A 15,883-nucleotide genomic window follows, 5' to 3' on the forward strand; every position below is an offset into this window, starting at 1 on the left:
GGGAGAAAGAGATACTGATGATCCTGCTCCAGGACATCAAGATGTTATGACGAATTATTTTTTTCTCTCAAAACCGTTTTCTGGAGGGGAAAAAAAAATTTGTCGAAAGGGATTTGAAAATTGGCCAAATCCAGTGTCAAAGCTGCTAATTTAGCAACAGTGAGGTGAGCTGAAGCATGATAATCACTGCTCTCAGTGAGAGGGATGTCAAGCATTGAAAAAACAGAATCCCCAAATCTGAAAACTCGATACCTACTCAGCTGAATATTAGGCTTCCTTAACTAATAATTTATGAACACATGTTTGAACGTTTAATACTGACTTACAACACATGCAGAGCTGCACTTAAGCAGCAGATTAGGGGTTTTATTGAATTAGAGGTAAGCTCCTGTGACCAATCATCAATTAGGATTCAGTACAGCTTTGTTTGTGTTAGAACGCCTTGTTTTTATGTCACTTCAATGAGAGCGAAGGGCTAATTCTGCATTGACTCATCAACTGGCTCTTAATCCGAATGCCAATTCTTTGACCGAAATGAGGTAGTGAGATCTGGTGAAGTGAGTTTGCTCTGAGGAATGCTGTGCAGAATGTCTCAGCGTCTCTCTCCGGGCCATCCCCTCATTGTATGCATACCTCGACAGGATCAGGACTAATGCGCTGTCTGCATTGTGAGCATAGTGTGGTGGTTGCTGTTCCTCCTTTTTCCTTTTGTGCTGATTTGATGGAAATTAGCTACTGTATGAACTGCTGTCATCAAACCCGCTGCTCCATGACTCACTGATATGATTTGTTAGGGTAGTAGAGATCATCATGTGTCAGGCTGTCATTTGCCTTGCCCTTGTTCTTTGTGGGGGTTTTTTTTTGGGGGGGGGGGGGGGGGTGGCAACAGACTTTACTGGGCTACCTCAAGCTGGCTCCTTTCGATTTTGAGGATCAGCAGCTCTTCTCTGAGCCCCTCCTGCATGAATAAACTCTTCATGCCATCTCTAAAGCCTAGTTTATGGTCACTGTTTTTGCCCTTGTGAATGTTGATGCATTGTAAATATGATGTCACATCCACTGGCATTCACTCTGCTTTGGTGTCATTTTCGCTATTGATTGTTGTTAGGCACACAGGTACGCGTACATGGGTGTACGAGTTGGTCAGCCCTCACCACCGTTTCAATGTTATATTGGTAAAGGAACTCAGAGACTCTCAGATTACAGAGTGGAAGATGCTGCAACAGCTGGAAAAGATGAGGCAACTATGAAAAAACCTCTGATCCCTTTTGATTTCTTCTGCTCTACTCATTTCTGCCACTTGTGATCAGGATCATCTTTCAGCCAGTGACAGTAACTCATGGCCATAGCTGAAGGTGGGATTGACAGCTTCAATTTGACATTCGGCTTTCTCTGTTCGCCACAACAGATGCCACTACAGTGCTGCAGTCTGTCAATTTTCCACTTTACTCTGGGGGGGATTGCTGCCTCATAATAGCTCAATCTGGGGCTAGTTTTTTGTAGCAATGTTTGTTATTTAGTGTTCACTTTTAGCCACAGCTAAATTGCATACCTAGTTTTAGTTTTAGATTTAATTTTATTAAATGCAGTTGGTGATAGTCACCTGACTGTGGCATCTTTCCTTCCTGTGTTTCTAATTACCGTTGGGTTCTCTGGTCAGGTCGTGCAGACTCAAGACAGACTTCTCTGTCCTGGACTTTCAGTTTTAGTCCTTGTTCTGCTCTACAGATCCAGTGGAGTGGGGCGAGGACTAGCTGCAGTCCATGGATGTGGAGTTAAACCACAGGATGTAATGATGCGTGAAAGTGTCAGCTGGTTGTTTTGCTCAGGTAGTTACTTGTCACAAATAAAGTACTTTATGTACACACATGCACATACTCACCGCTGCCACAAATAGAATGTAAATTCATAAACATGTGAAGGTCACTGACTCAAAGTCATTATATCTGACTCCAAAGCCTCCTGAAGCTCATGATTCATATTCATTTGTCTAAAATCTGTCAGGGAAGAGAAAGACGTGTTTTTTGGCGGGTAAAACAAATACTGAACATGTCATAAATGTTTTTTAGTAAATATATTTTTAAAGGTGCTATTGACATGTGGCAGTGGGTCATGAGCGATGGTGCAGAGGAGTCACGGACTGTATTGTGCATATGATCTGTTTAAGAATGCTTAAACAGATCATACTGGTATTATGGCATGTAAAGTATGCTCTATGCACTAATTATTAGAGGTGGGAATCACCATACATCCCACGATACGATATTATCACAATACTTAACGCACGATATGATATTATTGCGATTTTTTTTTTTTTTTTTTTTTAAATATCTGCGATATTCAGATTCTGTACATAAAGGTTTATCAATATTCATTTTATCTAATATCAAAGCCTCGCACTCAGTCTTTCTCTCATTTCAGTCATTTTTATTGTTGTACTACAGTCTAGCCCAACTTAACTGAATGCAACCATCTGGTACAATTATAGCTATTCTGAACTATGCAATTTATGAAAACTATGCAGCCCATTCAGCAACTGAAGAATTTGAAAGTAAATTAAAACAAAATATAATTTTACATTAAATAAAAAAGTTCTAAACTTAATTAAAATAAAACATGTCTTAAATTAAAATAAGTAAACTGTCATGTTTATTGCTGCCAAAAAAAAGTTAAACACATTTGGACAGTGAAGGAATGTCAGGATTCTTGCTCAGAAAAAGGATCAACATGCTCTGAAGTCAGAGCACAAAAACTTTTTTTGTAACAAAATATCGATTTCTGCTGTCCCTGTATCGATACATTATTAGCAAACAAAATATCACGATACTACACAGTATCGATTTTTTCCCCCACCCCTACTAATTATGCAAAATTTTGTATCAAGGTCATAGGTACATTTGTGAAAGATTTAGCTTTTTGACCATGTAGGGTTCACCTGCCTGCTACCACTTATAGTATATCGAGCAACTTTGTTATTTGATTGGTGCATTTCAGGTTATGATGTTTGATGTTTGTTTTTTTTTATGCCAATTTCTGTGAAATGTATTTTTGCATTTTTGAATTGTGTTGTTTTTCTCGTATTACACGTTCTCAACTGTTTTGGTCATTTAACCACACGAACACATAAAGAATAAATGTTTGCTTTTGTTCATTAGAACTTAACACACCATTTTACTGTATGTACATAATAAATGAGGCAGAAAATGTATTTGTATGAATGTTTAAATGAGAGTAACTAAACAGGATGGGAATGTAGTGAGGTTTATTGATCAGTGTTTTGATATTGAAAAAGAAGTGAGTTTGCAGGATACATGTTTTTATTCTGTATATGATCTTCATTGCGGGTTATTGTTTGCACTGAAATATTCTCAATAATTTTCAGGATCACCAAACCGCTGACGTTCGCCGACTGTGTTGGAGATGAGCTGCCTCTCGGGTGGGAGGAAGTTTATGACCAACAAGTGGGAGTTTACTACATTGACCACATTAACAGTGAGTACATTAACGTGGCTTTTGTCCCCTCAGCATAAAAATTAAGCACAAGTAAATGCAACTTGTATTAAAAAGACTTTATTTGACTATAACTTGGCAGAGTGAAAGCCCACTGAATTTTAATACAGTGTACTTATAGTTTGTAGTTTCACATGTCTTTGTGCAATTATTTGTTGACTCCTGTCTTTGTCGTCCTGTCAGAGACCACCCAGATTGAGAACCCGCGGACTCAATGGCGGCAGGAGCAGGAGCACATGCTGAAGGAGTACCTTGTGGTGGCCCAGGAGGCCCTCAAAGCCAAGAAGGAGATATACCTGGTCAAGCAACAGCGACTGGAGCTGGCTCAGCAGGAAATGATGCTCTTCCACGAGCTCTCTGAGGACAATCGCTCCATCACCAGCAGTAAGACGCACAGATGTCCTTCACTCGTCTGATAGTGTACACCATATTTTGTTTTATAATAAGATGCACAAAGGAGATGAACAGAAAGGAATGAAAATGGATGCGAAAAATATGAGCCTGAAGCTCTCATGGGAACCAAACATGACCTTGGCTGACCCAGTTATCTAGTCTGGACATGTATTACTGCTGATATCCCTTTAAAGACTTTTGGGAGGGGTGCAGGTCTATAGAAAATTTTCCAAATCCTCCCTTTTAACTACCTCCACCCAATAAACCCTGACTCCTGCCAGCTGTCACACACACGGTGTCCAGGGGGCATCTGAGAGATGACACCTTAAAATCATCACGGCTAACTAACTCGAACCTGTCTGCTTTTCCTTTCTGTGTGTCCACAGCGGTCTCTGGCTCCTCCTCAAACGCGAAATACGACCCTGACCAAATCAAAATGGAAATAGCCTGTAGACGAGAGCGGGTAAGTCATTATCGCAGGAGAACAATGGGCTGCAGTGAGGGGCCCTTTTGGGCAGAGAAAGGGGCTGGGGTGTGGCCCCTACAGGATACAGTGGCTCTGGCCTGGGGCCTCAGGAGGATGAGGATGAGATCATGAAGGGGTCAAGCTGAGAGGTCCCTGATGGGGTTATATAGGACATTTCTCTCTGATCAGTACTATGGGCGAGGGTGTTTCTCCTGCATGAACAACATTTTAACCTGAAGTGTTGAGTAAGGTGTAATTTTGATGTTACTGAAGAAATCTGTCGACAAATCAGAGAAATTGAGTTTCTTTAAAGATTATATTGACAAATTAGGCAACGTCCATAAATAAACATATTTACAGTGATTAAAGACCAGATAACTCAGATTTCCTGGTAATCAATGAAGGTCAATATAATCTGTGTTAAATATTAGGATTAATTTATGTGACCACCATCATTACAGTAATATCAATGCAATCAATGAAATAGTTTTAGACTGATTGGAACCTCTTGTATCCACTTGTAACTCTCTATTAAGAACTTGCAGCACGGTGGTTCGCACGGTAGCCGCACAGCAAGAATGTCCTGAGTTCAATTCCACCATCAGGCCGGGGTCTTTCTGTGTGGAGTTTGCATGTTCTCCCCGTGTTTGCGTGGGTTCCCTCCGGGTACTCCGGCTTCCTCCCACAGTCCAAAGACATGCAGTTAGTGGGGATAGGTTAATTGATTAATCTAAATTATTAATAGGTGTGACTCTGTGCGTGAATGTGAGCACGAATGGTTGTCTGTGTCTCTATATGTTGGCCCTGCGACAGACTGACGACCTGTCCAGGGTGTACGCCGCCTCTTGCCCAATGACAGCTGGGATAGGCTCCAGCGACCCTGGAGAGGATAAGCGGAAGCGAATGGATATTTAAAAACTAATATGACCTTAAAAGATACACGTGTTCATTTCCCTCTCCATGTTGTTATTATTCTTGGACTCTACAAGCATAGCTTTACATGATTTACTGTTTACAGTGATCTTGGTTTATTTTATACTGGGCCTTGGTGCACCTTATCACCCACAGACAGTATAAAAGGTGGATCGAGCTACTGTCATGTCACTTTTTGTCTTTTTTTTTTTTTTTTTTTTTTTTTTGAAGCCTCGATGAGAGTTTTCTCCATCTCCATCGTAGTTGCCGCAGACCGGATCTGATTGTGAGGGGCGGGGTCTGACCGTGAAAATGCCCATCCATTGGGTAACGACTTGTGATTGATGGGTTTTTAGACATTGAGTTTCCTTTCTATAACACAGATAATCCTCCATCTGGCCATCTGGTCGCCTTCAGAAAGAAGGCAGAAAGCTTCATCCCTGTTTATACTGTCTTTGCCATCAGCTCACACTCTGGAATGAATTGTTTAGCCCCTCCCACTTTTAAAACAGACTTTCTGCTGATTGGTTGTCTTTTAAAAACTGAGGGTTTTAACAGCATACGGGTGTAGCTGTGTGCCTGAGAGGCTCATATTAAAGCTGTTTATTCTCATTGAGCTCGTAGAGAGCCAAGAGTAGAAAAAACTTGTGGAACTGAGAATTTAGAGCGGTCTGAAGACTGAACTGTTTCTTTCACAGAGATTCCTTCTACATAGGCGGACCTCATTTGAAACAGTGGGATGTTCAATGAGCGCATGCTCTGTGGTAACTGTAATAACTCCCCTCTGTTAACATTCCCGTTGTCAGCATGTTGTCTGACACTGTCCCAGATATGAACAATATTTATTGGAACAGGTTGGCAGCCTGTTTAAAGCAACATCATCTTCCTTGTAAGGATCTGAATATCGTTCTAGGTTTTACTTATGGGATGGAAATGGTATCTGTGTTGTTTATCGATTGTGGCCCTCATGAATTTGTGCACACACCGAGGAAGAAACGATTGCGAGGAGAAAAAAGGGCCCTTAAATCAGGAAGATTCTCATTAGGCAGATGTAAGATCAATGTGTTTGTACTGCATTCAGCTCACAGCTGTAGCTGTTAGTGCAAGAAAACTTTAGTCAAAGCAGCCACAGCACTAACATTATGCCCAAAATATGTTCAAATAGGTGAATTATTAAAAAAAAAAGACCTTTAGTGCAGTTGAGGTTTAGGGGAAACTATCCATAGGGACCTGTTTGTTATAACAGGCTCTAAACATGTTTATTTCTGCTGTAACCTGGAGTCAGCCTCAAGTGGCCATTAGAAGAGCTGCAGTTTTTTGACTTTGTTGCTTCTGTGTTTAAAAATAATTCAACAAACATCAGATAAATTAGAATAATGCCTCTTTTTAAAAAATCTTGACTCCCTATATATTGTATTACAGGCCTTCTCCTAACCTTTGATTGTCTCTAAACTTGGTAAATTAAAATTCACGTGCCCTCTGTAACTCTGAAATTGTTCCCTTTCCCTATTTCATATTAAAATAATATTTTTAAAAATCTTTAACTGGGTCACACTTCACAGCCACCATATCAATTATAGATTTCTATTTTTCTAAACCCTCTCAAGCACAAAACGCCTCAGTGTGTGACCCTGTGTGTGTGATTGTGTGTGTGTGTGTGCGGTCCTCTATATAAACATAGCTGAGCATTCCTGTATGTGAATAGTCGTGACTTGGCACTTTTGGCCGGTGTCGGTGGTGAGAGAAGCCCATTGTGTGCCACGCTAACCCGGTGCTCGCTTCTGTCCGCAGCTCTCCCGACTGAAGCAGGAGCTGGCCCAGGTGAAGCAGGAGCTGCAGTATAAGGAAATGGGAGTGGAGACCCTGCAGGAGTGAGTGTTCCTCTGCCTCTGTGTGTCCCAGGCCCACCCTTCCTCCCATGGCCGCCTTTCTCCTTCCTACAACACTCGGCCTTGTTGCTCCCCACCCAGCGGCCTTTTCCCTTTTTTATTCTTTCTCACACTGTATGTTTGGTCTCATCCTTTAGGTTCCTTTAAAACCTTTTCCCTTTCCTCGCCACACTTTTATGTTGTCTATATTGTTGAACAGAGCTTTCAAATTTAAATATTATAATCTTTTAAAACAGTTTCCACTGCTCACAGTTTAGACACGATTTCGTTTACCTAAGACTGATTCAAATTTCAAAGATTTCAAGCAAAAAGGCCTTTGACTCATTTAAAAAAGAAAAAGAAGATATTTAAGTTAATAGGAATATATTGTGATTTAAAGTAACTTTTCTCTATTATTCATTGTACTTCTAGTTTTTGTTGCTTTTCACACACATTCACATGGCGTCTTCCTGTGCTGGGAACATTTCTAAGCAGCTCCAAATTTCATGTTAGAAATAGAAGCTCCACCTCTGAGAGGAGAAAAAAAGAGAGAATGTTTCAGAAAAGGCAAATGGAGGGAGTTTTTGATGGAAAAGGGGACTCCACCTCAGGAAGAGGATGCACCAGTGGAGTGCAGAGAGCCAAGGCTCAGCCTGGAGAGGAAGTTGTTCCATGGAGAAGGGGGGGTAGAGGTGGAGGGGGTGAAAAGGGGGGGGAGGTGTGGGCTTGAAAGCAGTTTCAAAAACACAGAGATATCTGGCAGCAAATTCCTCTGCACTTCCTGAGTCCTGGCAAAGAGTCCCTTATCTCTTAGATAATACACAACTCAAGTGATTCCCAGAATAGACAGGAGAATACACAGCTTGCAGAAAACGGAGACGCATCCTCTTCTTGAATTTTTTTTACGTGTGTGTATACGTGCTCATATGCATGTTTATGTCTTTGTTAGCCTTTGTGTATGTGTGTGCGCGTCCCTTTGTTCCCTCTGGGTCACCCGGTAGGGCTGAGGCCATGAGGAACCCTACGGCTGTTGTTTTGGGGTTGTTTTTTTTTTCTCCAATCTCAGCTGTTGTCAGCGATATAGCTAATTGTTCTCCACGCCATGTCGCATCAGATAAAGCAAACCAACAGTTTCTGGTGTAGAGCCCTCCTGCTCTTTAATCTTCATTGCTCGACTTAAAGAATTCAGGAGTTGGACTTAGGAGTTTTAATCTTTTGGACAGTTTGCCATACAGACGTCTCATCTGTTCTCCATCTTATCTTGATGAATTTCTCTGAATTTTTGGATGCTTCACATGCTTCCTCTGACCTGTTTCTGTAGCCAACATCGCAATCAGCAGCTCTAAGAATTGAACTAAAATAAATGTAAGCATATATGATGCTGTACGGCACGGGGGAGGTGGGGCGGTTCAATACAGCCAAGCACAGAAGGGTGGGCAGTGTCCTGTTTTCTGCTAAACACATAAACCTATAAACTCCTCGGCCCTGCCAATGGGCCGGGGGGAACAAAGCAGGGCTTGTTTTGGGAGGAAGAGGCAGGGTCGGGTGGATGAACAGTACCTGCTGTTGAAGGAGAGTGAAGGAAGCGGGTTGTGGCGAGAGGGGAGGCCACGTGCCAGGTCCACTAACGGAGGAGGCACGGTCCTGTGCTCTTCCAGCTCCCCACCAACCAATCACCTACCTAACCACACACACACAGACTAGGGATACAAGATTTACTCTGCAAGCACGATGAAATGCGCAGATAGGTCATATTTGGTGTACTGTGATATGTTTTTGTTTATTTTTTAATGTCATGATCTGTAGGATAAACCCACGCAGAGATTTCACCTGCTAAATCAGGGAGAGCCCAAACAATCCCTGATTGTTGAAAGTAAACGAACGGAGCCTTTATACCAGTCTGTCACATGCAGTTTCAGTATTTCTGAACTAACCACAGTCTAAAGAAACACTTGACTCATTCATGAATACAATACAGTAAGACTTCAGATGTTCATCAGATTATTTTGTGACTTTACTCACCACTGACAAGTTTTCCCAATACAAAGCACCGTATCTTGTTGTGCAAGTGAATGAGAGATTCATTCCTAATTTTAAACTACTTTAGATACAAATAAGAAAGTAAAGTTAGGTAAGAGTCAGATTGGTGATAAATAACAGTTCAGTAGAGCCGATTAGCTCTCATTCTTAATCCTTGTGCTTCTTTTGGTAATTACTCTTATTACTTTTAGTGTCCGAAATTAAATCCATTTCAGTTTTATCCTGTCTTAAAGTCAAAGATGAACAAAGATGCTTGAAAACATTAACATAAGTTTAAACTTTTAGTTCTGACATCGACCTCTATGGAAGCCCAAAAATGACAGAAGACTCATGAATGATTATCAGAAAAAAATAATATATTTGTTTAAAAATCTTTTTATATTATTAACTAATAATGTTCAGTTTGCGGGCTTCACATATCCATCTCAACCTCACTTAGAAAATCACCGACATACATGATGCTGATATACCTTTAGTTTAGTTTATTAGGACCCACGTTAGCTACAGCCGTGCAGCAACTTTTCTCCCTGGAGGTCATAAAGGGAAACTTTACATTGTTACAGTGCAGCAAAGCTACTTAGAGACGTAGCAAATTAAAAAAGCTGTAACTCCAAAAACACACACGAGAACACAAGCTTGTTAAAACCGTCGGACCATAAAAAAACTGGTTTGTCTTGTGTTGTCTTCATAGCTCAGTTCATTAGTTGGATTGAATTTGATTTTCAGCAGATGTCTTTTCAAACATCTTTGATTTTAAGCTTTTTAAGAACATAGGAAAAATACTGAAACCATGAAGGTTTGCCCTCTGGGACCAGGGCTTTCAGAGTGTGGCCTGTGGCCTAACATTTTATGGGGCGTCCATGAGTGCTGACTGCACTACTATACATTTAATTAATTCACAGTTCATGTCATACTGTGATAAAGAAACAAAACACAAGAACAAGGTGGCATTTCTCTTCACATTTAACTATTCTAGTGTTACCATCACAGCAGGCTTCCCTTCATCCACCAGCTTTCTACTGCTTATCTGGGCCCTGTGCTCAGACCTCTCTCCCACCATCTCCTGCAGCTCTTTCATGGGGATATTGAGTCATTCCCAAGCCAGGAGAGGCATATAAACCCTCCAGCATGCAGTGAGTCTGCCACAGGCCCTCTTCCTGGTAAGTCCAGGAACGCCTCACATCAAATGTGCTGGGAAACCACCTCCTCCTGCTTTCAGTTTGGAGGAGTAGTGGTTCTACTCCTGAACCCTGTCTCTAATGAACATCCCAGCTGCCCTTCAGAGGAAGCTGATTTCTGCCCTTTGGTTCTTATTTTTTTTTTTTTTTTGGTCACTACCCAGAGCTCATGGCCATAGGTGAGGGTGTGAATGTAGATCGACCAGTAATTCTGAACAGCTTCCCTTTCACGCTTCGCTGGCTCTTCCTTATAAAAATCAGAGGAGTGTACACATCACTGGTGATGCCACACAAACCCATCCCCATTCTCCTGTCCTTCATAAACAAGGCCCTAAAAGCCCTCCCATCACAGGGAATTAGTCACATGGGCCTTCAGTTACCCTGACAGTTACCTTTACTGTCAATGAATGTAACAGCCACTTTAAAGTAAAAAAAAAAACCCAAACAAACTACAAAACAACAACAAAAAAAATCAAAATAAACCACATTACATGCCACTCGGTCATAATGTTTCGAGAGCCCTTGCTGTACATCAGAGCTTCATTATACTTTGCAAAAGCCAAGAGTGTCTTAGCAGATATAAAATGTGTATTTTTTACCTTCCAGGATTGACAGAAAGATGTCCTCCAGTCAGACAAACTACAAGCTGGACGAGGCTCAAGCCATCTTCAACGAACTGCGTAGCATCAAGAAGGCCATCAGCACAGGCGAGAAGGAGAGGCAGGACCTCATCCAGGTGTCTCTTTTTTTCCCCTTCTTCTTTAAAGATCATGTTGACTTGCTAGCTTCAGAAGTTCTCAGTTTTTTTTTTTTTTTGTTGTTGACATGTTCGATACTGACCTCTAGTGTCTGTCAGCCTCTGCTACTTCGCCTCATTGTCTATTATTAAAGCACATTTCCAGACATCTGAATCACCCACCAAGTTTCAGGTTTTGTCAGCAAACCAAAATATACGACGCAGCAATAAATTGTGAATAATCGAGCGGTAACAGGATGATAATGATGACCACATTTGCAGATGCATTTCCTGGCAGCATCACGATCTATTTTTGAGCACGCAGTGGAGGCAGATGACACTTTTTGACATATTTTTTTTCTTTATCAAAAGAAAAATTCACACAAGGCATTTAAGAAAAAGCAAACGATCAAACGTTTATCATACAAACACGTTAAAGCACCTACTCACATAAACTAAAACGGAGGCATTTAATTTGGCTAAAAACTCCCTGTAATAATTCAGTAAAAACAAACTCTGCATGATTCACAATAAACAATTACACTGATAACAGAGAAAGTAAAAAACGGTCTCCAGACCTTTTCAGACTTGTCTTCTTTGGCCTTCAGTATTTATGTTATTCTTTCTAGTAGAAGGTTTGATGTTAACTTTTATTTTATTTTTATTTTTTACCACTCTGGCTGTGGGGGCATTTTCCAAGCTATCTTTAAGTGACCGTAACTGGTGACCACCAAAGAAATTTGAACCTTTTTTCTTCTTCTTTCGACTGCTTCTTTTAGGGATCACAACTGCAGGTCATCTGAATCCATCTCACCTTATTCCTAACATCCTCTTCTGTCACACCAACCCTCTGCATGTACCTCCTTCACTATGTTCATGAAATTTCTGAGGTCTTCCTCTTTTCTCGCTGTCTGACAGCTCCATATTAAACATCCTTTGTCCAATATGTCCACTGTCTGAACTGTCTCAGCCTCTCTTACTTTCTCTCAGTCTACTCAACCTAATCTGTCCTTTATTATAATGATTTCTTGTCATTCCCAATGAAAGCTTTAATATCTTCAACTCCTCCAGATGCGCTTCCTGTCTTTTCGACAGTGCCGCTGTCCATAAACCGTACATCATAGCAGGTCTCGCTAACATCTTGCAGTGAAAATCAATAGAAGCAAGACGGAGTACACCTGTGTGAATAAGAAAGAAGCAGGCCGTTGTTCCCAAAGAACAAAAACTATTCTTGACTGTTTATTAAAATGAAGTCATATCTCTAACATATCCCGGTATAAGTTAAATAAAGATTATTTTGAACTCTGAATCATCCGAAGGTTTGAATTATTTAAGAGTATAAATATGGAGTTGGAAATGAACATAACGTGTCCTCTTTCTCACAGAGCCTGGCTAAGCTGACTGTTAACTTCCAAAGCAGCTTGTCGGTGAGCGATTCGGCCAGCGAGATGGCGAACAGCACTGGGACCGTGGGTGACAATCTGCAGCAGTACTGTGACACTGGCTGTCAGACTGACATCATGGGGGAGGTAGGAGACGCCGCTACACCTCCCTGTCTCACCCTAAATTAATAGTCAGCATCCCAGATGATGAGTGTATTACTTTATTTAACTCCCTGCATAAATTTGAAGTGACTAAAGCCAAATAATCTGATCGTATCGTGTAATCTGGTCCATTGCCTTATTTCTCTTCAGTATGTTTCCCAAGACTCCTCATATTTGGTGGACAAAGTGAAACTGAACTGGCAGTACGAGGAAGCCAAGAAAAAGTAAGTGTGCCTGGCTGTTTGTTATTCGTACTACTATGACACACCAGCAGTGGGAGGATGTGTTATGAATAGTATTTGCGCCCGGTGGACGTGGCTGCTGAGCGATGTCTGGCCGGCAGAATGAGCTGGGTGGTCACATTCTTGCCTGGCCACGCTGCTGCTGCTGACTGTGTGCTGCCTTTGTGCACACAGCCAAAGGGAGAGGACTGCCCACGGCCAGCCTCCATGTCAAACCCTGTTTCTCCGCAGGGTGATTTAATATAGACACTGTTTGGCTAAATATATCCCAGCTCACCCTATAGCGTAGACCAACTTATATGTTGGCAAAATCAACACTGGATAAAGCATGGAATTCCTTTACATTAAAAAAAAAAAAAAAAGGGTGCTTACGATTTCAGCACAGGTTCGTCCAGTAATTTGGGCTGTAAATGTGACTCAGGCCACTTCGGTTAAATCTATGTGTTAGTTGGTCACCATATCAGGATCTCTCAAAAAAATCAAGGGAACATCTCTCACTAATTCACTGAGGACAAATGTGATGATGTGACAGCAGTCAGTGGAAATTCTCAACTGTTTGAAGGCTGGATTCAAAATCATATCAATGATTAAAGTGAAACATTGAAATCAGAAGCTAATCCAGCTGATGTCGTCATGTGTCCCAGTACTGCGTACCAACCCTACGTGCACGCTTACGAGGAAGCTCATTTAGGTCAATTGTATCTGTGATGCTGTTCTGGCGGATTGCGCAGCTCATGGCCATAGGAGAGGGTCGTTAAACGAGTAAATCGGTTTTGCTTTCACACTCAGGTCATGCCTTATCCAAACTATGTGTCATTATTATAAGAAAATTAAATTACAGTGGAAATTATATGACCCAGTTCACAAAAATGACAGACGGTGAGAAAATCTAGAACAAACTTCTGATGTTTGTGTTGTCTAATGATTCCTGGTCAGACAGTCTTCCAGCTATAAAGAGGTTACAGCAGCAACATCCTGAGTTATTACTTTGGCTCGATACACATTTAAAAAAAAAAAAAAAAAAAAGATTCATGTTGCTGTTGTGACCCAGCAGCTGTAGTGCCAACCATGACATCAGGAGGGGAAGAGAGGCAGGGAGGGAGGGGGGAGACCTGTGGAAACTTGCATGCTCTGTCACTGAGTCACTCTGTCTCAAATCCATCTCACATAAACACAGTTATTTCATCCAAGCTGAGAAATCACTCTGTGAGAACCCAATTAACTCTGAGCAAACATCTGGATCGTATACACCTGTAAGAGCACTCGCTGATGCAGCAGGTAGCTCGGGCAGAAATTACAGACACTGAATGCTGTCATTATAAATCACAGCATGAAGCGTCAGCAGGGCTCAAGTGTGCAGTGTTAAGTGGAGCTGATTGTACGTGTGTTGCTATAAACACTTGTGCAGAGTAAACAGAAGCTGTACATAATGCTGCAGGTAGCATTTATTCAGCAGCCGCTCATAAAAATATTAATATGGGGCCACAGAGGTTGTGAATGTGAGTGTATGTAAACTTTAAACCACAACTATTATCATGAAGTTCTGAGTCTGAAAGACTGATTTTTTTTAAATTTCTTCTTAATCATGGTATGTGAATTTAAAGTGAACGTGAAATTTACGATGTAAAAATGTAAAGGGTTTATACAGCATGTGTAATCTTTCCCGCTCCTCTCTCAGGGTGCAGAGCATACAGCACCAGCTAGCACAGCTGGACAGTGAGAGCTGGTCGGGGCGGGCCGAGGCAGACCGCGACCGGGACTTCTTGCAACTCCTGCGCGAGAAGGAGGCCCTCCTGCAGGAGATCATTCATGTCAGCAAGCAGCAGCACCTGCCGGAGAAGCTGCTGGAGCTGGAGGAGGAGCGCTCCAGGCTGGAGGAGGAGGTGCAGAGGGCACAGAGCTCCCAAAGCCAGGGAGCCAATCAGAGGTGAGAATGATGACAGTGTGCTCTCTTACTGTATTATTTGTTTATGCATCTTAAATTTGCCTGTCAGAGTGATAATTTACAGTCAGGTGCACTTTAATGTTATTTAATAAATATTGGGTTAATAAGTAACAGTTATCATCAGAACACACCAATAGCACCATATTGGATATATAATAATAAAGACACCTGAAGACTCATTCCACATTCAAACAGATGCCAAATGAAGCCAAAGGTTACTTTGTGTCATAAATGAAGATAATCTCAAGGTGAATGGTCTCACCATAACAGTAGTCAAGCGATCGAGTAAACAAAATGTGTATCACAGTTCAAATTACAACTCTTTATACAAACATTTTCATATTTATGGAATAAGCAAGAAAGACATAAAAACAACAAAACAAGAGAAGCCACAGAGAAACAAATGGAAAGAAGTTTATAGCAAGAAAATATAAAGTCATATAGATGGAAATGCTGAGATGTCATATGGTCCTCTCGAGTAATGGAGCCTGTGAAGTGCCGCCAGTTTTTTGGTTTTTTTTTTGTTTGTTTTTTAAATCAGCTTGCTTTACCTAACACGTCATATTGTTCTACATCCATTAAAGGTACTTGGAACAATAATTTGTTGACACTGTATGAACTGAGAGTGGTACACATTGTGTTTAAATGTTAACAGGGCATCAGTATTTCCAATCTTTTTACACTCATTTGGAAATTATTATCTTCTCTGCCCCATCATCGCCTCCACTGCCTTCATCATAGCTGTCATATGTCTGTGAACTTAGCAGCCTGTGGGGTTTCTTTTTGTATCAAGGGGATGCACATATACTCACATACTAAAATGAAAAGCTGTAAATCCATCATCATAAATCGCAGTGAGCTGTTGGACTGTGTGTCCATTTCCATACTACATACTAACTGTCAGCAGGTTTCCGTATGTGGTTTGTTCACACTGGAAAAATGACAAACCAAAGAAAACTCAAAACAGTTTCCATGCAGAAACAATTTGTTACTGATATTTTTATTTATTGCCCGCTTTGTTTCAGCTTTTTATCGCACAGTTTTTAAAC

General features: G+C 41.2%; 1 protein-coding gene across 2 annotated transcripts in view; it reads left to right on the forward strand.

Annotated features, from left to right (window-relative positions):
- Window positions 1-15,883, forward strand: part of wwc3 (WWC family member 3) — a 41,780-nt gene that overhangs the window by 16,754 nt on the left and 9,143 nt on the right. For both annotated transcript variants that reach the window (XM_082524355.1, XM_082524356.1), the window contains exons 2-9: window positions 3,383-3,492; window positions 3,694-3,894; window positions 4,290-4,366; window positions 7,073-7,152; window positions 10,974-11,103; window positions 12,489-12,632; window positions 12,798-12,871; window positions 14,568-14,816. In XM_082524355.1, the coding sequence (XP_082380481.1) occupies window positions 3,383-3,492; window positions 3,694-3,894; window positions 4,290-4,366; window positions 7,073-7,152; window positions 10,974-11,103; window positions 12,489-12,632; window positions 12,798-12,871; window positions 14,568-14,816 (1,065 nt within the window). The remainder of the gene's footprint in view (window positions 1-3,382; window positions 3,493-3,693; window positions 3,895-4,289; window positions 4,367-7,072; window positions 7,153-10,973; window positions 11,104-12,488; window positions 12,633-12,797; window positions 12,872-14,567; window positions 14,817-15,883) is intronic.

Source organism: Aulonocara stuartgranti (assembly GCF_965226115.1).
Source record: "Aulonocara stuartgranti genome assembly, chromosome: 23".
NCBI lineage: Eukaryota > Metazoa > Chordata > Actinopteri > Cichliformes > Cichlidae > Aulonocara > Aulonocara stuartgranti.